This window comes from Festucalex cinctus, chromosome 1 (genome assembly GCF_051991245.1).
Source record: "Festucalex cinctus isolate MCC-2025b chromosome 1, RoL_Fcin_1.0, whole genome shotgun sequence".
Taxonomy (NCBI): Eukaryota; Metazoa; Chordata; class Actinopteri; order Syngnathiformes; family Syngnathidae; genus Festucalex; species Festucalex cinctus.
The window spans coordinates 9,363,219-9,386,468 of record NC_135411.1 but is presented as its reverse complement, the minus strand read 5'-3'; the positions used below and the strand labels follow the sequence as shown (position 1 = coordinate 9,386,468).

Here is a 23,250-nt window from a genome sequence, read left to right as displayed (position 1 = left end):
CTCTATCAAATTTTTTTTTTAAATCAATCATCCTATCAATTATTCCATCAATTCATTGAGTATTTCGGTTACATGCATTATTAAACACCAGCAAAATTAGCCTATGCTAAACAATTAGCAAACGTGATTAGCATTAGCGTGCTAGCAATTATCACTTAAGGTAAACAAACACTAACTACTATATTTATGTCACACATATATCTACATTACACATGTAATGGTGTCTTAAAAGTCACTTACAGATGGCACTTGAACAATAATCCATGAGTTTATGAGTGGAGCTCACTGATCTGAATATATGACTGGCGAGCCGATAGTCCAAGACTCTTGAAGTCACGAGGCCGCCATATTGCTCCTCCCAAGAAAGGTTTCTCGGCTTACGATCCTATACATTTACAGCATCGAAATCGGAGAACGTTTGAGGAGTTACTTAGTAGAAACAGCATGATTTATTATATTTTAAATATGTTAAACATAAACAACTGGACTTCAAACATTTTACAACTTGCCTTAAATACATGTATAAATTATATGCTTAGTGATGTTTGCAAGGAAACAAACAACAAACTATGCCTCTGCCAAATGTAATATTGGGAACTGAGTGATAAAAGAAAAGGGGGGTCTTCAAAGCACATACCGTCCATTTATAAAAAAAATTTTCACTTGTTAAAAAATAGTGACCACCCTGCCACAAACCACCCACCCTGCCTGCGAGCTGAATATGTCTAACCTGTACGTATACCGTACAGTTTATAGCCTGCTCGTGAGATGGGCTGAGCAAGATGGCCGCCCTGTGATTTCAACGGCTTGCATGCGCGTGTATGCGCTATCGGCTATCCAGTCACGTATTCAGATCGGTGGTATACGAGTGGAGCTGCCTGCTAGCTACAATAACGAGTTGTTGTAGTGATTACAACATAATTCACCCACGGAACGTTGGGACGAAGGGGGAGTTTGTTGGGATGAAAGGATGAAAGGATAAAAGAACAAAATGTTGGTAGGTCTGTGAGCCTCGCGCAGAGTGAGTTGTTGCTGTTGATGATGTCAATAAAACGCCAGTCTTTGGCTCTGGACTTCAACACTCCGCCTCCGACTCCCGTCACTACTCGCTACATTGGTGACCCCGACATCCGCCTCGTTGACGTTTCCGAGGCTGAGAATTTGATCGAATTGAGCGACATGGCGAACTCCGCTGATCTCAAGTTACCGGAGTTTTGGGAGTCGGCCGCGGCGACGTGGTTTGTACAAGCTGAAGCTCAGTTTGCCATCCGGGGAATTACGGACGATTCCACGCGCTACAACCACGTCGTGGCCGCGCTCGGGAGCTCCACGGCGGCCAGAGCTACGGCGCTAGCGAACACTACCATCTCCGAGCCACGTGCTCTGGCGGAGGAAGCTGACCGCTTTTTCCTGGCCACCCAGCGTCACAACCACGAGGTCTTGGCCTCTGCACGCGCCTTCCCAGTCCCGGCGGCCGCAACGGCACCTCATAAGGTACGCGCTGCCGTGGATGGCCGATCGGCCCCTGGCTTATGCTATTTTCACGCACGTTTTGGTACCAAGGCGAAGAGGTGCCGCGCCCCTTGCTCCTTTGTTGCGTCGGGAAACGGCGACGCCTCCACTCAGTTGCAGCTGTGAGTGGGGGCGCAGAGTGCCGGCTGCTGTTTATCATGGACACCCTCTCCAGACTCAAGTTCCTTTGTGACTCCGGCGCCCGCAGAAGCGTGTTGCCTGCCTCGGCTGAAGGTGCTGCCGGGGGCACTCACGGCCCGCACCTGTCAGCGGCCAACGATGCACCGATCCGGACCTACGGCACTAAGACAGAATGTGTCTTTGGTGTGCCCTCCATCCAATACCTCGGCCACCTCATCAACGAGGACGGCGCCACCCCGCTCCCGGCAAAAGTGGAAGCTGTTGCCGCTTTTCCTCGACCCCGGACGGCCCAGGGTCTTCGGGAGTTCCTCGGGATGCTGACTTTTTACCACAGGTTCTTCCGCCTCTTCCGCTTCATCCTGGAGGGCCGTGAGTTCACGGTCTTCGTCGATCACATGCCGCTCGCCTTCTCCATGTCGAAGTTGTCCGAGCCGTGGTCCGCGCGGCAACAGCGACAGTTGTCGTTCATATCTGGATACACCACGGACATCCGACATATCGCTGGCAAGGACGACGTGGTCGCGGATTGTCTGTCCAGGGCAGCCGTCAACACGGTACAGCTGGGCCTCGACTTTTCCCGGATGGCGGCCGACCAGGCTTCCGACCGTGACACCCAGTCGCTTCGGGGCTCCGACACCGGGTTGCAAGTTAAACCGGCTCATGTTGACCTGGCCGGACCCTTGGACGTGCCCCGCGCCCCCGCCGCGGCCGCCCCCCTGGGCTGCGCCTTGTGGACCGTGTGGGGTCCCTTCCAGTAGTTCCTGCATCCCCGCCAGTTGGTGCGCGGGACTGTTCTGGTGTTTCTGCTGTGTCCCTCCCGCCCTCGCTCCCTGGGTCCTGTACCCGCAGGGGTCGGGCATTTTTGCCGCCCCGTCATCCGGAGTTTGATTGTGGGTGAATTCTGGGGGGGCTTGTGTAGTGATTAGAACATAATTCACCCACGGAACGTTGGGACGAAGGGGGAGTTTGTTGGGATGAAAGGATGAAAGGATGAAAGGATAAAAGAACAAAATGTTGGTAGGTCTGTGAGCCTCGCGCAGAGTGAGTTGTTGTTGCTGTTAAACGATGAGAAGCTGATATCAATAAACCGCCGGTCTTTGGCTCCGGACTTCAACACTCTGCCTCCGACTCCCGTCACTGCTCGCTACATTGTAAGCTTACGACCGTGGATGGCTTCGGTTCAAATCTCCTGTGTTCCCTTTCAAGATGGCTTCCCCCTCTCAATCCATCCGTCCTCGCTTTCTCTCTACAGTCCTGACATCATTATCCCCCAAAAGAATGTCCTTTCCTCCTTGAGATGCAAATGAAGCGCTGTGTCTTCATTCAAAGTGCTGGCGTCGCTAGCTTGGCGCATTCCTCGCTACACTGGATTTCCTCGCCTTTGGCTCCTTCGCCGTCTGGTCCTGGTAATTTGACATACAAGTATTTTTTTTTGCTCTTTTCTGCTTAGTTGTGTGTCGCGGTGATCTTTCTCACAGTCCATTTGACATAGTTGGGATTTTCACATGTTCTGGAGGGATACAGACTGTTTTTAGCTACCAGATGGCTAACTAGCAAACTAGCAAATTAGCACTTCAATGCAAGAAGACACAAAGCAAGATAAGTTCTTTAAGTATGTACATTTATACACATGCGACAATATACGGCGGTGGGTGACGTGTGGAAGATGGGGAAAGAATTAAGCACTTATGAACAGAAAAAGAATTGGACACGTTTTCAACTTCCAAAAGATCATGTCGCTCTTTTACATCATTGAGCGCATCTTACACAACAAATTTGCATCTAGACAAAAGACAATCTATTTCCCTGTAACACGGAGAGCTCAATCTCAGACCAACATCAACCTCACACAGCTGAAATGTACATGTGCATTTTTATTTTTATTTTTTTTCCGCCCGTTTGAATACTGTATCGGCCGACCGTACATTCATGAACATCACACGTGTTTTCGCCTTCCAACAACAGCGGCGACATTTACACAAGAAAGGCAAGCGAGGATGGGAGTCGTCGTTACGAGGAGCGCAGCTTGCTTGTTCAGCTCCTTCCGCGTCGAGACAAATACGGATTTACTTGTAATCTATTGGATTTGTGAGGAACGTTCGGCATTAGGGGGAGTGGGTGGGGGGGGGGGGGGCATTACTGTTATCGTGACCGGTTGAAAGCAAAACATTTCTAGCATTAGAGCGGAACGCACAATGAAGTCATTAAGAAGGGCTAGCACAATGTCGACCACTGTGCTCAATCTGGCAATAGAAGCAGCAAACATTTGAAAATGTATTGGAACGCCATCGGGTTGGATGTGCACGACGTGGTGTGAACCATGATCAATTCATAAGTCAAATTTGCGGCACGGAAGAAAGAAATAAAACAAAAAGAAAAACAGAGACCAGAATCATACAAAGAAACAACAACAGTGACATCATAGATCAAATCTACTACATTCGGTCACTAAATAAGCAAAATACAACAATTGTAGATAGTAGCCAGTGGTGCAATGTGAAACTTAGTATATGACCTTCAATGACCTTTAATGTTTTTTTAATGTTTTTTTTTGTTTGTTTGTTTAATTGCCTGTTGTCTCTGCCATGTGCTGTTGATTTAAATCTGCATTCAGATAGAAAGTTACGGAAGCGTAATGCATTCACTTGGAAAAAAAAAAACTCCTGTTTTTTCTAAAAAAAAATTTGAGCTTTGTTTTTTTTAAGTATTTGTATTTTTTTCTGTTTTACTGAATATTTTCTATTTTATTATTATTTTTTTATGACAGAAAAAAACTATTCAGAAAATCAGAAAAAAAATTACTCCGAAAAACATTATTAAAAAAAACATAAAAATAAAAAAATAAATAAAAAATCCAAAAAACAGAAAAAAAAAAATAATTCCCAAAACCAGAGCACCGACTTCTGTTTTTCAGAGTATTTTTATTTTATTTATTTTTTTTACCTTTGAACTCCAAGTGACTTGTTTCAGACCACTGACCTGTATATATGACTGGTTAGCTGATAGCCGATATACGCTAGTGCAAGCCGTTGAAGTCACACGGCGGCCATATTGTTACTCCCACCTCACTAGCAGACGACTGTATAAAGTTAACTATACGGTATACGTACAGATGAGACATATGCAGCTCGTCGGCAGTTAGTATAAGGCGGGAGGCGGGGTGGGTGTTTTGTTCGTTTTTTTTTGTTTTTTTTTCCTTGTTAAAAAAAACAATTAGTGACCACCCACAACCCCCCACCCCCATTTGTCTCATCTGAGCATTTACCGTATAGTTTATACAGTAGTCTGCTCGCGACGTGGGATTAACAAGATGGCCTCCCTGTGACTTCAACTGGCATGTATGGGCTATCGGCTATCCAGTCATATATACAGGTCAGTCTGCAACAAGTCATTTGGAGTTCAGAGGTCCAAAAAAACATTACTCTGAAAAACAGAAGTTGGTGCTCTGTTTTTCAGAATATTTTTTTTTATGACAGAAAAAAACTCTTCAGTAAAACAGGAAAAAAAATATTCAGAACAACAGAAAAAAAATACTCCAAAAAACAAAGCTCCCCCCCAAAAAAATTTGTCAGAAAAACAGGATTTTTTTATTTTTTTTCAAGTGAATGCAGTACGTTTCCATAGAAAGTAGTGTTAAATGTATCTTTAAGAACACAATTTATGGAAGATTAAAGTCCCTGTAAAGTGAAAATAAAAGTTTGTAAATTTGACACAACACTGCCAAAAAAAAAAACCAAGTATATCCAGAGTTTCTTTCAGGTATCAGCAAGTCTAATTTAATGCTTTAATTTTAATGCAACTTAAAACTAATTTAATGCCAATGACGTAGGTTTTCCATATTTAAAATAAAAGTGGAAAAATATAGTTACCAAATACAAATGTGGTTGTATGTTTTACTTCATTTAATCCACAAAGTTATTTGAAGTTAAAAAGATATACTAAACAGTTATAAGGAGTTTGAGTCATGGACAGAGTTGGGTAATTAGAAACCAGAAATTAAAAACCCTGACCTTTCTGGACCTGGATTCCCCGACCCTGGTGTTGAGGTAATTTTCTGCCACTAGATCCCATTTTTGTTTCATGTTGGACATTGGTGACAGAAGGTACTTTTTTTTGTTTTTTTTTCAAATTCAGAGCAATCGATATTTGGAACACAAAGCAACTTATGGACCCCAGGCCATTTTATTCATTGTAAAGTACAACTAGTCCCCAGTCGCCACAAATTGTTATATTTTCTATCACATTTATTATTGCTAAATTGTTATGATGACTCTTTTGCACAATGTATGTAAAATAAAGCATGAACAACAATGTTTTACATCAATTGTATAAAACTATTTTTGCCTCCGGATTGATGAAAGTATTTAATGCTTTTTAATGCCAATCAAGGCCTTAATTTCAGCAAAATCCATTTAATGACGTTTAATGACAAAAGCAAATGATGCTTCAAATTTGTGAAATAGCAAACCATTCCTTCTGTTGTCTATTGCTGTGGGCGTGGCCATTGAATGTGTTGAAAACCATGCCCCACTCACCTGTCAATCAAATGCAACTAGTACGACACTAAAAAATGGATGCTACGTTCAGCATCTTTTATGTCGACAGTTTTTTGTTTCCCCTATTCGGCGACAATAAGGCACTCTAAATCGACGACGCCAGCCCAAACTCCCATTTACACGCTGGCTGTCACTTTTCACTTTTTTTTTTTACGCACTCGCTCCTTTGCCTTCCGTTTCATAACATATGTACCAGGGGTGTCAAACATAAGGCCCGCGGGCTGGATCAGGCCCACAAAGGGGTTTAATCCGGCCCATGAGATGATTTTGTAAAGTTAAAAAAAAATAAAAAATGTAACGTCAGACTAATTAATCAGTCGGCCACAAACAAAATATATAAAATTTGGAACTTGTACGGGGAGAATCGTCCTGGATGTCATTATTTTACACACAACTTAAAGTTACGGTTTGTTTAATTATTATTAGTATTTTATTAATCATAGACCGAAAAACGTGTTAAATACGACACAAATTCAATTATTGGTAACACAAATAGATATGACAAGGATTAGTGTCCTTATAACGTCATTAACTGTGCCACGCAATGTATTCTGGGAACAATATATATGAAAAACATTTCCATTTGCATTTGTATTATTTTTTGGAACAATATGATTACAGTTGAGCTCCGTAATTTAGGGCTGTAGGGATGTCACGATCGTCGTCGTCATGTTCCCAATATTTAAAAGGAACACCTCCGTTCAAAAAGTCAGGTTGATTTCCATTTGTGCAGTTCTAGTACCCTCTAGTGGCTAGTTTATTAGTGCAATTTAATTTTCATTTGCGATGTTTTGGCCTTCTATGTTTAAAATTATGCTAATTGCCAGATAAAAGGGAACCTAATTTGCTTGTGAGGCGATCAATGTGTGCTTGCATTAGCAAGTAAGAGCCTCAATATTGTTTTAGAGATTGTAGGTGGTTTATATGCATTGCTGTTATGTACGAAAGCACAATATTGTGCTTTTTTTTTGGTATGAGCTCTTTTTTTACAATATTGTGACCTTTTTTAAATATCGCCAACGCCCCCACAGTATCGTGATAATTATGGTATCGTGACCTTCATATCGTGATAATATCATATCGTGATGTTTGGATATCGTTACATCCCAACACACAAATAGCGAAAATCTGCATATAATTGACGGCAATCGTTTTTAAGTTATATACCGTTATTTTACCGATGCGGCCCACTTGGTAATATATTTTCCTCCATGCGGCCCCTGAGCTAACATGAGTTTGACACCCCTGACATATACAGTCACGACCAACAACGAGGCACTCTAATGGTGACAAACTCGCTTCATCTCCACAGTTAAGCACTACACAGTTCTGTCTGTGTATTTTTTTTTTTAATTTTTATAAATGTTCTTCAAATTTGTAAAATATATTTACAAACATTTCTTAATTCACTTTACAGGGACTTTAAACGATTCCACTTAAATTAACTCATTCACTCCCAGCCATTTTCACATTTTGCAATCCCGTTCGCTCCCGGCTGTTTTACTGAATTTTGACTGATTTTGCAAGGCCCACAGAAAATTGTGCTCAATTGCTATAAAAGCATGGAAAAAAAGAAAGATTAAAGTCTCTTCTTTCATCAGGAAAAAAAAGTATGTTTCTATCTGTTTCCGTTTTGCAGCAATTAGCATTAGAAGAGATCTAAATTTCATCAGTTTTCACAAATCTATTTAAAATTGTAAGTAATTGAGCTTTTTTTCTAGATGGCCCTGGTTGATCTCCTTTGCTCTGCTGCCACCTGCTGGCTGTTTGTGTAATAACTACCATTTCTGCAACTGTTCTTTGCAGTTGAGAGGCTGCATCAAAGCCTTCTGTATGCTCTAGCATAAGAAAAACAAAAAAAACGTATAAATACGTCTTTGGGACACGTAAAACATTAAAAAAACGTATTTACACGTTATTGGGAGCAAATGAGTTAAAACAGTTTTTTTTTTTGCACTGATCCTGCTCAACATTTTTTGACCACATGCATTACTGTACATTCCCACAAGCCAACACACAAAAGAGGTTGCACGCTAAACATTCATGAAATCCAAATGACATACTGGCTTTTAAGTTTTGCATAGAAATCCCATCCGCGTACATTACAACAGCTCCTAAAGCTCCACCTAAGAGCTTCACGCTGACTCTCAAGCTCGTGTCAGATCATTCCAGCTATGTACAGTTACTCACTATAAACACCTAGTTGCATATTTGCGAGGGCGCTCACCTGCGCACGCGTTCCATTCTAATCCGAGCCGAGATACGCGCGCACCGCTTCGAGGCTATCAAATCTGCCGTCCTGGGTCGCACGCCTGGAACCCATTTATCAATCTAGCATGCATTTTCCATCATCCTCACACAGGAAATATGTTTTCAAATGAGTTCTTCTGCGGGGGCGGGAGGACGATGCAGTGGTTTTGCTGTGGCAAAAACGAAAAGTAGAAAACAAAAATCTGTAAATTGGGCAAAAATCCTTCGGACACAGACACAGTCTTTTAAGAGTGAACGATGTGTTTGCACGCGCGTCTCGGCCATTTTGTAGACACGAGAGGACGCGGCGGGGATTTCGTCGGGCGAGCTCCGGAACAAGACGGGGAGCATCGCCGTCGACAGTTGCACGCTCGTCCCGCCCGCCCGTCGTCCAACAAAGATGCTGAAAAGTGATGTGTGTGTGTCGGATGTTAAAGTCGCTTTGCAGTTTCTTTGTCGACGAGTCACGTGACATCAGAATAGGTTCCATCGTGAGCAAAGTGCAGCGAGGAGCAGCGCGAGGCCGCAGGGTCCTGGCCGGCCGCTCGGCGGGGAGCCCCCGACAACCCGAACGGAGGGGGGCTTGGCCGGGTTCTGCTTCGGAGCTTCCAATCCGGGGCCCGTGGTTCCAACTTCACTGGAGCCTTTTGTGTGTACTGTAAGATCAAAACATGAGAGAGAAACAAAGAGGCGATTATTCAACTTAAACAGTCGGGATTTAGGACCAGCGGGGTCACGCTTCGAGCAAAGCACCTGCTCTATAGTCATGGTAATAATTGCAAAATTGCCCTGCGATTGGCTGGCAACCAGTTCAGGGTGTACCCTGCCTACTGCTCAAAGCCAGCTGGGATAGGCTCCAGCACCTCCTGCGACTCTTTTGAGGAGCAAGTAGTTTGGAAAATGGATGGATAATTGCAAAAATATTGTGAAAAAAAATGACATTCTGGGACTGAAGTGGTTCGGATGTTGGATTTACAGTTATGAGGTTCTGTTTTTGAAACTCTTTTCCTGCATGGAATAATTTGCATGCTCTCCATATTGCATAAAAATTCATGTTAGGTGGAAATGTTTTTTTTTCTTTTCACTGCAAAAAACCCCCGAAATCTTAACTATGATAGAATTTCTTCAATCCATCCATCAATCCATTTTCTTGACCGCTTATTCCTCACAAGGGTCGCGGGGGCTGCTGGCGCCTATCTCAGCTGGCTCTGGGCAGTAGGCAGGGGACACCCTGGACTGGTTGCCAGCCAATCGCAGGGCACACAGAGACGAACAACCATCCACACTCACAAGCACACCTAGGGACGATTCGGAGCACCCAATTAACCTGCCGTGCATGTCTTTGGAATGTGGGAGGAGACCGGAGTACCCGGAGAAGACCCACGCGGGCACGGGGAGAACATGCAAACTCCACCCAGGAAGGCCGGAGCCTGGACTCGAACCGGAGTCCTCAGAAATGGGAGGCGGACGTGCTAACCACTCGGCCACCGTGCCGCCAGAATTTCTTCAATTTAACCTAAATTTGCCTACTTTGCTTTAACAAGTTATTTTTACTTAAAGGGATCTTTCGGCTTTTTTTTTTTTTTTTTTTTTTTTTTTTTTTTTTTTTTTTTTTTTTTTTTTTTTTTTGAAGAGCTCAGAATTGTTCATTCGGTAGTCTTACCGATTCAACGTCTTGTCATCATTGCTCTTTTCCTTTTTTTTTTTTTTTTTTTTTTTTTTTTTTTTTTTTTGTGTGTGTGTATGTGTGCGTGCGTTTGCGTGCGTGCGTTTGCGTGCGTGCGTGCGTTTGCGTGTGTGCGTTTGCGTGCGTTTGCGTGCGTGCGTGCAAATACGTATAAATTTATACTCATTCATTCACCTAAAACCTTATAAATATCCCATTACCCTTCGCCTTAACCAGGTACTTCAGAATCTTGCCAGAGTCGTGAGATTTAAATGGTCAGGAGACCAGAGAAAAGGTCAGAAAAAAAAGAAATAAAGAGAAAAGAAAGGTAAATCAAAGTGACATCCAGCACCGACCAAACACTTCCTGCCTTCCCCATGATTACAAAATCAAAGTCTTACGCCAACCCCGGAAGCCTCTAAATTCCAGCAAATTTAGCGAGATCTCAAGAGCCCAGAGGAAAAACTAAAGAGAGGAAGGAGGGAAGGATCGATAAGGCAGAGTGAGATCAATAGAAGCCAGTACATCCAATCCATCAAAGTGAAGTCCAGCACCAACAAGACCCCTCCTGCGTGGTTACAAAACCGGAGTCTTATGCCAACCCCAGAAACCTCATACTTCTAATAAATTAAGATCTCAAGTGACCAGAGGAAAAACTAAAGAGAGGAAGGAGGGAAGGATAGATAAAGAAAAGTGAGAACCACAGACACCAGCACCAACTGATTCAAGGGGCTGTGGGAGGGAGAGGGTACTTCTGTTGAGTTTCAGTAGATGCTGGTGCGACGGATCTGGCATGCATAAGGACCACCACCAAAGAGAGAAGCCGTCAACCGCGGTCCAGCAAAGCGAGCACCCCCCCCCCCCCCCCCCCACCCCCCCCGGAATCCCCAGGCCGCGGCAGCACCAAGGCCACCCCCAAGCCACCCGAGCGGACACCGGTCAGCGAGCCGACCCAGATACCCGGAACACCCCCGCCCCAGCCCCGGCCCACACCCCCGAGCCCAAGGCCGCAGAACGAGGCCCAGCGGGCCCCCACAGCGCCCCACCGGTCCCCAGCCCCCATCCCCCCACGACCCCCCCGCACCCCACCCAAACCCGCCATCCACCACGACCCAGGCCCCACCACCCCCGACCCCCAAACCCCCGAACACACCCCGACCCCCAGCACCCAACCCCCCACCCACCCATACCTCCACCCCCCCCCCAAACAAGCCGCCCCCCCCCGACGGCCGCCACCCCCCCCCCGCGAACCCGGCCCCCCGCGAGAACCCCCCACCCCCCCCCGGAAACCGGCACCGGGCAGCAGCGCAGAGAGGGAAGATGTGCCCACCCCACCTCCAGCCGCGCGAGATTTGCACCGCGGCGGGAGGGGGGAAGCAGAGGAGGAAGCACCAGGGGAGAAGGCGGGACACCAGAACACCGAACCCGGTGGGGAGAGGCCCCGGTCGTCACGCCAGAGTACAAGTGACACCTAACCCTGTTACTGAGTCCGCCAGCTCGCCGACTGGCGAGCTCTACCCTTACACCGTGAATGTGGCCCCACCCAGTGTATATACAAGTGTGTGCGTGTGGTGCATTAAAATTGGGAGCAGGTGAGTCGGAGCAGAGGGAAAAAATTTCCCCTACTCCGACACACCCGTATCCCCCCCCAAAAAATGAATATGTATATGTGTGGTGCATTAAAAAAGGGAATGGAGGGACAAAGTGGTGGGGCAGGGACACAAATGGGGGGGACCACAGCGCTGCCAGGCACTGCAGTCCATCCCCTCTGATGGCTCCCCGCCCCAACTCACCCCTCCCCTTGGACGTGAGGTGCATTAAAATTGGAGGGGAGTTGAAGGGTGAAGACGGTGTTTCCACCCTTCCCCACCCCACCAAGAAATGTGTTGTGTGCCCTATGTGTATATTTACAAAGTGTATAGTGCAAGCTAGTGAAGTGAGTAAGAGGAGCGACCAGCGGGGCCTCACCCAACCCGGCGGGTGTAGGTGGCACGCCCGCCCCCCAGCACCCCCACCCCCCGCCGCCCCCCACCTCATCCACCCGGCACCACAATGGGCGGACAGCCAGCGCAGCAGGGCTACCGGACAGCCCACCAGCCACCGGGGCCCGCCCGGGGCACCAGGAGTTATACCGGAGCGGGGCAGGCCCCAAACCCTCGCCCGGCCCCCGGAGCCCGACGCCCGGGCCGGGGAGGGAGCCCCAGGCCCAGGGAGAGGGAGGGGGAGGGGCCGCAGGGCAGACAGGGAAGGGGGGGGGGGGGCGGGGGAAGCGGGGAGAAGACGACAAGAAGGCGAAAGGGCGGCTGCAGGGCAGGAGGCGGGGGGGGAGAGGAGGAGGGAGGGCGACAAGGGAAAAGGGACCGGGAGGCAGAGGAGGATGGGCGGGAGGAGGCGAGGAGGGAGAGGCGACGGGGGGGAGGAAGGGGGAGGGGAGAGGGAACCACGGGGCACACCGGAGGCCCACCCACCCCGAACCGCGCCGCCGGGCACGGAGCAGCGGACCGCGCCGGGACGGCACCGCCCCGGGCACCAGGGGAAGCACCCCAACACCGCACCCCACAGGGGGCCCAGGGAGCGGCCAAGACGCAACCGCCACCGAGCAGACAACGGGGGGGGGGGGGGGGGGGGGGGCAGAACCACCCCCGCCCGACCACAGGGGACGGCGTCAAGAAAATTGACTAATTAGCATGCAGTAACACCAAGTGTTGATGCTTAGTGCCCACTAGAAATAGATCTTAAGGAGTTATTGAGTATAGTGTCGTATAGTGTGGTATGCTCGAGCCCACTAGCAGCAACTAGGTTCCTGACTATATAAAAATAAAAACAATCAGATACAAAATACCAAATACAGGAGCAGCGAAAACAGAAGTTGTAACGATGTGGTGGCTCTCGTTAACAGGCAGAATCTTGGCAGGATTAAGTTGCCAAATTGAGATTAAAATATTCTATGTACATAGACCATATTTGTTTAAATCTTGATACTTGATTTTTATTTATATATATATATCTTTCGGCTTTTTTAACATGAATCTCAATTTGATCCTCACCTCCCGTGTGTGCGATCAGCACTGACTTCTTTCTGACAGCGTTCGGTGACACCAGTTCTGGTTCGACGTTGGACGAGAGGAAAATAGTCCACCAAGCTGGCTGGGGTCTCGGAAATAAAGCGTTTTTCTTCTAAAAAACTATTTGTTTTCAAAAGCGTGATACATTTCCATCACAATACTCTTTTCTGAATAAAGTCAGACGCCATTACCGCCAGCCACTACTTTTCTGTTCGTTCGTTCGTATCACTGCGCGGCGCCCTGTAGAACGCTAACCGACGCACTGCAGCCAGCTAGCTGATACTTCCGCCGAAAAGGCAAACAACTTCAGTGCGTCGGTTAGCGTTCTACAGGGCGCCGCGCAGTGATACGAACGAACAGAAAAGTAGTGGCTGGCGGTAATGGCGTCTGACTTTATTCAGAAAAGAGTATTGTGATGGAAATGTATCACGCTTTTGAAAACAAATAGTTTTTAGAAGAAAAACGCTTTATTTCCGAGACCCCAGCCAGCTTGCTGGACTCTTTCCCTCTCGTCCAACGCCGAACCAGAACGCGTGTCACAGAACGCTGTCGGGGGTAAGTCAGTGCTGATCGCACACACGGGAGGTGAGGATCAAATTGAGATTCATGTTAAAAAAGCCGAACGATCCCTTTAAAATGAAAATGCCAGACAAGATCATTGTGCTTATTTTTAGACACTTTTTATTTAATTCGCTTATTTGATCAAACAGTCTTAGCCTTGAGTGTTTACAGCCAGTTGTAAGTTCCGTGAAGCTTAAAACAAGATGACAATTAACAGACATCAAAGGCCCTGAACTGGAGTTTCATAAAATGACTACAGTATTCTTATTTTAAGATTTTGCATCATCTAGAAATAAGATAAATGGAAAAATTACAAGTATGAAAATAATCAGACAAAAGTGCAAGTTTGTGGTTTCGTTATTCGTTCGGTCTCATTTTTCATCTTCCAATATTTTGAGAGTGCCTACCCAAAGACTTGGAAGTTGTTGGTTCAATCCCAACCTGAGTCATACCAAAGACAATAAAAAAACTGACCTGTTACTTCCATGCTTGACACTCAGGCAAAATTATCCAAGAGTGAAAAAATACATATGTATTTGTAAGAAAATAGTTCTATTTATTACAGCGTGGAAAAAGTCAATATAACTCGGGTTTTTTTTTTTTGTTTGTATAAAAAATACTATTTTCGAGACCGCTGTGGTTGATATGCGAATAGTATTATTTTTGTATTTTTCTTACAGGTAAATTTAAGTGAATTTTTCTTGTTCTGTTGACAGATAATTTTGCTTATTTGAAATAATAATTTTCTTATTTTACTATATTTTTTCTTCAAGGCGGGATCTTCCGTTTGCACTCAGGAAAATGCAGTATATAAATACAGTATGTATACCCCTTGAACTCCTTCTCAATCTACACCTCTGGGCTTTTGTTAATGTGTGGTGGTGATTTCTTCCGAAACCCCTTTTTCATTTGATGGCCACATACAGAAAATCAGAAGGACGCAAGGGCCACATAATATTATGAAGAGAAATTGTGTTTAGTCCTAAAAAATGTACAAATAGTTTTATTTTTGCTTTTGCATATTTAGAAAAATGCTACAGTATATAAACCAATTTATTTGTAATATGGCAGTAGGGTTAATATAGTTTTGGATTTTTTCATTTTAGTTTTTATTAGTTTTCAGGGTGGTTCTGTTAGTTTGTATTAGTTTAGTTCTTTAAAAAATGCTTAGTTTTTGTTTAGTTTGTTAGTTTCAGTATTAGTTTTATTTTATTTATTTATTTATTTATTTATTTTATGTGTATTACTTGTGTGCAATATTTAAAAAACACAGTGGGAACGACATCATCTTTTGATGCTTTTCTATTGGCTGCTGCTAGATGACGTCACTTGTGTGCGACATACTTTCAAAACGTCATTATTCCGGTTCATATAAAAATAAATCTACTAAAAATTACATGTAAATTCATCCCCAAAGGCTCATGCATTAAATTAATGACCAAAGACTAAAACGAATTATTCTATAGTTAAAATTAATTTTTAGTTCATTTAGTAAACATAAAATGTAGTTTCAGTTAGTTTTAGTTTTTTTAAAAAGCATTTTCGTTTTTATTTTATTTCGGTAACAATATTGTTTTTTTTCATTAGTTTTAGTGAACTAAAATAAACATTTAATGGCACCTGTTTTTCGATACTCTCCCTTCTTACTTTGACCATCTCCAAACATTTTTGTTTTGTTTATTTTATTTGAACTGAGTCAAATGCCATTTTTAGCATACGTCGCGGGCCACTGAAAAATGGACGGCGGGCCGCAAATGGCCCCCGGGACGTAGTTTGGACACCCCTGTCTTAATTTGATGAACATAAACAAGGTTAGTTGCTTTTAGATGAACTGATCAAGTGCTTGGCTAACAGGTTGTCTCAATTATTTTTTTTTCAGTCAAGAGAAAAATACTGCTTCATCACCAACACCCAACAAGGCTGCGCAAACATTGCGTAAGCCTTTGAATAGGGAGCGAAATATATCAAGGAGTGCCGATCCCAAAGGACGAGCGTGGAAAAACAAGCAACGACTGGATAAACGATTGCAGCGCGTCGTGTCGAGGGCCAAGTGTTAAACGAGTGTAATCTGCCACTGTTGGAAAACGAGGTCAAGTTTTCCGCTGATCCCTCTCGACGCGAACGAGACAAATCTCTCAAGATGGACGCAATTGTGAAGTAAATTGACTATACAGCCGTGACATCCGACTGTGTGTGGATGGATGGATGGTCTGCCCATGAAGAGACAGAAGCAACAAACCTGACTTGGATATCACACCAAATGAAGATTTGTTGTTTTTTTTCCTTCCATCATCTCCACACCTCTGTTGTGCATGTGAGATGAGGGCTCGGCCGTCTCAAAAGAGAGTGAATTGTTTCCAGCATACGTTGTTTTTTTTTATTTTTTTTATTGTCCCGCTCAACAATAGACAAAGACGCCGTTCATCCCAAATCTGATTGCGCTTATTGTTTTCCCCTGAAACCGGGGCTGCACATCATCAGCGCGCGGAAGAACAGCAAAGTTGAAATATGACAACACCAGTGCGAAATCTGCATGTTAACCAGCTGGCTCATTATGGAGACAATTCCGACCAGAACAAGCAATTACCTTGCAGACAATCATCCTGCCAACTAGTTGACGTGTTCATTTCCTAGTAGCGGATACAAAAAAAGCTGAACATAAACCAAAAACTGGAAGCTATAAATTTGGACTGTCCACATTTACACCAATGACATGGCCAGTGAAGACAGGAAAAAAAAAAAAAAGTTTGGGAGGATCCTCACTTTAATCTCAGAACTCTCATTTTAAAGGGATACTTGACTCTTTGAGCCATTTTCAGCAGCAAAAAAGTTAATATTTGGTCAAAAATTAATGTGGTAACGTCATTATTTTTCATGTACAATTAATACCTTTAAAAAGTAATTTTTCTACTTGCAGTCGACTGATGGTGACATCACCTGTGCTGAGGAAGTAGGTAACAGCCAATCATGGCTCAGTTTGCTGACCAAACCCAGAAAACAGGTGAGCCGTGATTGGTCGTTACCTACTTCCTCAGCACAGGTGATGTCATCATCAGTCGACAGCAAGTAGAAAATTACTTTTTAAAGGTATTCATTGTACATGAAGAATAATGACGTTATCAAATTCATTCTGGACAAAATATTAACTTTTCACTGCTGAAAATTGAGTCAAGTATCCCTTTAAAGTTAAAGTCAGAATTCTCACTTTAAAGTGAGAATTTTGACTTTATTCTCAGAATTCTCACTTTAAAGGCACGGTCTTCCGTTTTCACTCAGGAAAATGCACTATATAAATACAGGATGTATACACATGAACTCCTTCTCAATCTACACCTCTGGGCTTCTGTTAATGTGTGGTGGTGATTTTTTTTTTTCTAAACAACCCCAGCCTGTATTTTGCCATTTTGTGTTTGTTTTGTCAACAGTGGGACGTTTCCGTGGACAGACAGTTGTTGAACCCTCCAGCCAATCGCAGAGGGGGGTATTTGTGGTGGCGGGGGGCGTGTCGGCTGCATGACGTCCCTCCCGTGGCAACTTGACAGCACGCACGGATTCCCAAAAAAAAAATAGAAAACACAAACAAACAAACAAACAAAAAAATCCGAGTGATGTCACACAGCTGACAAATTCACCGGGCCCCATCTGTGACATGTCCCCCCCGCTCTACAATTGGCTGGAGGGGTGGGGGTTTAGGAAAAAAAAAATCACCACCACACATTAACAGAAGCCCAGAGGTGTAGAATGAGAAGAGGTTCATGGGTGTAAATCCTCTATTTATATAGTGCATTTTCCTGAGTGAAAACGGAAGACCCCGCCTTTAAAGTGAGAATAATAGTCGCACTAATAAAGTGAGAATTCTGACTTTAAAATGAGAATTCTGATAATAAAGTGAGAATCCTGCCAAACTTTATTTTTTCTCTCTTCACTGGCCCTAATCCTCTTCCGTATTCGACCAGTTCACCAACTGCCTGAGGTGGCAAACTGAACCTAATTAGACCGCTTTTATTACTGTTATGTCATCAGTGATTAAACCAGACTGATGATCAATTAACTTGACACCTGCACAAATGTAAAATTAAGAGGTGTATCTGAACAAATTAAGCCCCTGAAAATATGCAAAGGTGCAAAGGCAAACATCAGGCGAGCAGGTGGATAATGGAAAGTGATGTCGCCGTAATGACACAATGTTGGCAGATTGATCCGCGCTTGATCGGGCTGGCTCATGCGATAATGATGAAAACACGGCGAGGGAAAAAAAATGAAAAAGCAGAAGGCGGGCGGCAGATGATGTCGATGGTTAGTGGAGGGAAAACAGTATGTTTGGCTTCTTAGCACCAGATTGAATATCCATCATCAAGACAGATGGAATCGATCAATTCAAGGGTATGCAGTGGCAAACATGCATTTTTTTTATTTTTTTTTCATTTTGCATAATTCGCAGACCTGATATGAGAATGAATGAGGGGCGTTTGGTAAGCCATCTCACAAAAATTAGTACACCCCCAAACATTTCTGCAGCTATTTAATTATATCTTTTCACTTGCAATATTCTTTTTACTCCTCTAGATGGTGCTCTATAAGATAAAGGCAAGTGCAATGGGAATTGATTAAACCAAGAGTGTCATGTAGAGGAGTTAAAAAAAAAAAACACATCGCAAGTGTTTCATGAAGCCTCATTTACCCACCACTAGCTGTGAGCTAGCGAATCAGCGCACGAGACAAGAAATGGAAGTGACAAAGTACATAACCATTTGTGAAGCTAGCTAATGTTGATTTGTTGTTAGGGTTCGTGGTTGCAACATTCACTAAACGTTTGTCAACAGTTAAAGGAGAAGTCAACCCCCGCAAAAAAAATAATCTTTACAATAATATGTTCTATGCAGCCCCACTAATCTAAATATTGTCTGGTTAATATTGCGTTAGTGGATTATGAGCTAAGCAGCACAATCCAACAGTTTTTATCAATATCAGAGAGCGGCCATTTTGCCACTTGCTGTCGAGTGAAAATGACATCACAGTTGCTCAGGTCTCAGTTAACAGCCAATCAACAGCAAAATGATTAATCTCGTAATCTATTTATCTTTCTTTCCTTTGATCTTTCCTCTGGTCTCCTGACCTTCTGAACTTCACGACTGGCGAGACTCTGAAGTACCGGTTAAGGTGAAGGGTAATGGGATTTTTATTAGGTTTTAGGTCAGGGATGGGCAAACTCGGTCCTCGAGGGCCGGAGTCCTGCAGGTTTTGGAGGTTTCCCGCTTCCAACGCAAGCTGATTCCAATCACCAGGATCGTTATCAGGCTTATGCAGAGCTTGCTGATGAGCTGATCAGATATCAGCTTTGTTGGAGAAGGGAAACATGCAAAACCTGCAGGACTCCGGTCCTCGAGGACAGAGTTTCCAGCAAGTCCTTCCGCTGCGCATGCCTCTCTCTGAATTTAAAGGGAATGAGCTGGGAGCCGCTTCGATTGGCCTACAGTCAGCTGCGTTCCCTCCCACAATGGCGCATAATGAAGCAAATACCCTACTTGTATTTGCGCTAGTCTAGCAAAATACCAAAAGAAACTAAACTTCACCCATGCGCACAGTTAGACTTTGCTTTGCACTAGACTTCCACTGGGCACAAAATTAGGGTCCTAAGAGTTATGACCTGGTGACTGTTTTAAATTGTAGGAAGAAAATACACATTACGTCTTAAATAAAAGTTGTCAAACAAACAACGCTGTCTAATTCCCTACTCAGCAAAACAACCCTTCTTCTTGGATTCTAAACCTTGTGAAAAGGAACAAAAAACCCATCAAACTTATTCGGACCCCATGAAAACCAAGTAGAGGTGCAAAATGGCCCTCGTTTTATCCTCTGACCACGAATGCCTCTCCAGATGGACAGGCTGTGGTTTGGGATTTTTGGAGACGACATTTCCCATTGGCCAAAGAGCAACAACAGCTGCTTGGAACATGCCTGGTCACTGCACCGAGGACAAGCTGCACCGGGCTTGCTTGCTTGAGCCAAAGACAGAAAGGATGGATGGGGGAGAATAAGGAGGGCGAGGAAGGGGGTTGAACGGTGAACGGGATAGCTAACACAACCATGTCTCCCAAGAAATTCTGGGGGGGGGGGGGGGTAAAATAATTGCGCGATAACCCGGAGAGACACCACATTTTTCTACTCTCCACCACTTTTTAGCTGTCTTTTTTTTTTTTTTTTATCTTCCATCTAAAGTTCCATAGAAGAGTTTTATCTTAGATGGTTCTCCACTCATTTGCTCCCAGTAACTTATAAATACATTTAAAAAACAACAACATGTTTTTAGTGTCCCAAAGACGTATTTATACGTTTTTTTGTTTTGTTTTGTTTTTATGCGAGAGCATACAGAAGGCTTTGATGCAACCTCTCAGCTGCAAAGTACGTTTGAAGAAATGGTAGCTATTACACAGACGGCCAGCAGGGGGAAGCAGAGCAAACGAGATCAACCAGGGCCATGTTGGAAAAAAAGCTCAATTACTCACAATTCTAAATAGATTTGTGAAAATTGATTAAACTTAAGCTATATTCTAATGCTAATTGCTGCAAAACGGAAACAGATAGAAATATACTTTTTTTTTCCCTGATGAAAGAAGAGACTTTAATCTTTCTTTTGATATGTTCCATGTTTTTACAGCAATAGAACACAATATTCTGTGGGCCTTGCAAAATCAGTCAATATCCAGTAAAACTGCCGGGAGCGAACTGGATTCTTGGCCTATCTATGCTGCAGGGAATTTAGTGCGCTCAACGCTTGACATGTGGCTGTTGTGATGGTACGTCGGGTGATTTATTTTTATTTTTTTTAATCCTTCATACACTAAAAACAGAATTGTTGAACCAACTTAAATAATTGTTTTCAATTGCTAACTCACAATTCAATTAAGTTAATCCAAAGTGAATAAGTTTAATTATCAGTTCATTAAACTAATATGCTCACTTTAGTATATATAATTTTAATTTTAGCTTAAGTTTAATTAATTATTATTATTATATATATAATTAATTAAACTTAAATATTCACTTTGGATGAACTTAATTCAATTTGTGTTGCCAGTTGAAGCAATTATTTAAGTTGGTGTACTATGTTGAGCAAAAAAAATAAAATAAAATAAAACGGTCAGACGAATATGTGCAATATGAATTCACATGTAGTGTAAAATGGAATGTATGGTGTTCCACAGGGTTCAATTCTGGGGCCTCTGCTGTTGTCATCGTATCTGCTGGCCCTGGGTTCCATCTTCTTTACATTTCATTTGTTCATTTATCTTTAGAAAACAGCGGCTTCAAGTTGCCGTGCGTCTTAGAACAAATCAAATGCAAAAAATGAAAAAAGAAGCTCAGGCCAATGTTCTATTTATGCGAGTTGTGTAAGCCTTACGGGGCTCTTGGTTGAACAATAGCTGAGGAATGGCGCTACTACTCCACAGCTTAGCAAGTGCAGCTGTTCCAAAGTGAACACTTGCAGGCATAAAAACACAAATAGCAGCATCAGTCGAGGTCTTTCTTTTGTACGCATCGCTGATTTAACATGTGCTTGAAAATTGTCAGTGTTGCACATTTCGGTTCCAACTTGAAGTGAATTTTTAAGAGCGCGGACCTCGCTTAAAGCCAATGCTAAACATTTGTTTTATGGACTGACATTTTTTTTTAATTTTATTTACTCCTGATCCATCCTTTCACACGCTACTTCCTGAAATTTGATCCAGGAAACTTTGTAGAAACTTTACAAGGTGACTCACCCAGCAAAGGATTTTATAGCACGTGTGACAGCTTTCATCCCCGCGTACGATCATCAAGCCCGAAATAAGGTTGGAGCTTTGATCGATAGCACATTGTGGGAATGCGGCGGATGACAATAACGTTGCTCCACCTCCATCATACTCCGCATATTCTACTCTCTCCCGCCTCACTCCCCCTTACTTGACCTTGAAGGTCTTCTCCCTCCGACCGGTTTGATGGGAAACGGATGCAAAAGAGAAGCAAAGGAGTTTGCGCTTCTTCTACAAGCTCGCTGCATCGTGTTTTATGAAGATAAAAGAACTTGTAGCATTTGAACAGGCAGATTCAAACTCAGCTCAGCTATTACCTCAGAATGCAAACAAATGTGTGTGTCTCTTCGAAGCAGTGAATCCTTATTTGGTGTGTGACTAAATTTATGCAGCAGCATCATTGAGCCTGTAAATTTATTTGCCTTTCGTCCGACTATCTCTTCTGCTCAAGCATCACAATGCGTGTGACCTTTCTGAAATGTTTGCTTGTGAGGCCGGCTGAAGAGAAAAGAGGCAGAGCGGTGTAAGGTTTCTCGCCTCCTTTTAAGTGTATGCACGTCTTAAAAAGTCGGAGCATCTGGCCCGAGACTCGGCAAACTGAATGTCAAGGGAGGCTGTTTTGACTAAGGCAGTTTACACACACTGGACACAAAGCAGGCCATCAATGTCAATGTTGGAAGTCCCTTCCTCAACGACATTAGACCATTTGTTTCTTTTTCTTAAGCCATTTATTAAAGGCGTGGTCTTCTGTTTTGACTCAGGAAAATGCACCATATAAATACAGGATATATACACGTGAACTCCTTCTCAGTCTACACCGCTGGGCTTCTGTTAATGTGTGGTGGTGATTTTTTTTCCTAAACCCCCACCTCCCCTAGCCTGTATTTTGCCATTTTGTGTTTGTTTTGTCAACAGTGGGACGTTTCTGTGGACAGACTCACTCACTCACTCACTCACTCACTCACTCACTCACTCACTCACTCACTCACTCACTCACTCACTCACTCACTCACACAAGCTTCTGTGAGTGAGTGTAGTGAGTGAGTGTAAAATTAATAATCCGTGCGTGCTGTCAAGTTGCCACGTGAGTGACGTCATGCAGCTGACAAATTCGCCCGGCCCCGTCTGCAGACAGTGAGTGAATATAACCCCACCCCCACCCCCGCTCTGCGATTGGCTGAAAGGGTAAACAACTGTCTGTCCACAGAAACGTTCCCACTGTTGACAAAACAAACCCAAAATGGCGAAATATAGGCTGGGGGGGGGGGGGTTTAGGAAAAAATCACCACCACACATTAACAGAAGCCCAGAGGTGTAGACTGAGAAGGAGTTTATGGGTATATATATATATATATCCTGTATTTACATTTTCCTGAGTGAAAACGGAAGACCATGCCTTTCAGATTAACTCACAATGGGGAAATCTACAATAATCTGGTTCTGTATAAAATAATCTGAAAACGTGTTAAAAATGGACTACTGACAGGTGGTCCATGAATTACTTGCAAATTAATAAAATCTTGTCGTAAAATCTAGTGAATTATTATTATCGCTGGGGTTACGTTCTAAAAAATACCCGCAATAGGTGAAATCCACAAAGTAGTCAGCTTTACTTTTTAAACTTGTATTTTTTAAGACTGTAAAACCTCTCACCATGCACATACAACTTTTCTCTGGCATGAGAACATTTCCTCACGTTTCCCTCA

General features: G+C 43.7%; 2 protein-coding genes across 2 annotated transcripts in view; one reads left to right on the top strand and one right to left on the bottom strand.

Annotated features, from left to right (window-relative positions):
* The first annotated feature begins 1,055 nt into the window (after nucleotides 1–1,055).
* LOC144014875 (uncharacterized) lies at nucleotides 1,056–15,816 on the top strand. The gene is made up of 3 exons (XM_077515197.1): nucleotides 1,056–2,804; nucleotides 2,906–3,059; nucleotides 15,631–15,816. The coding sequence occupies exon 1, from the start codon at nucleotides 1,533–1,535 to the stop codon at nucleotides 2,409–2,411; it is 879 nt and encodes a 292-aa protein (XP_077371323.1). The 5' UTR covers nucleotides 1,056–1,532; the 3' UTR covers nucleotides 2,412–2,804; nucleotides 2,906–3,059; nucleotides 15,631–15,816.
* Nucleotides 3,258–23,250, bottom strand: part of gpc5c (glypican 5c) — a 213,226-nt gene continuing 193,233 nt past the window's right edge. Inside the window, exon 10 of the mRNA XM_077515177.1 lies at nucleotides 3,258–9,115. Coding sequence (XP_077371303.1) covers nucleotides 8,934–9,115 — 182 coding nt within the window. The 3' untranslated portion in view covers nucleotides 3,258–8,933. The remainder of the gene's footprint in view (nucleotides 9,116–23,250) is intronic.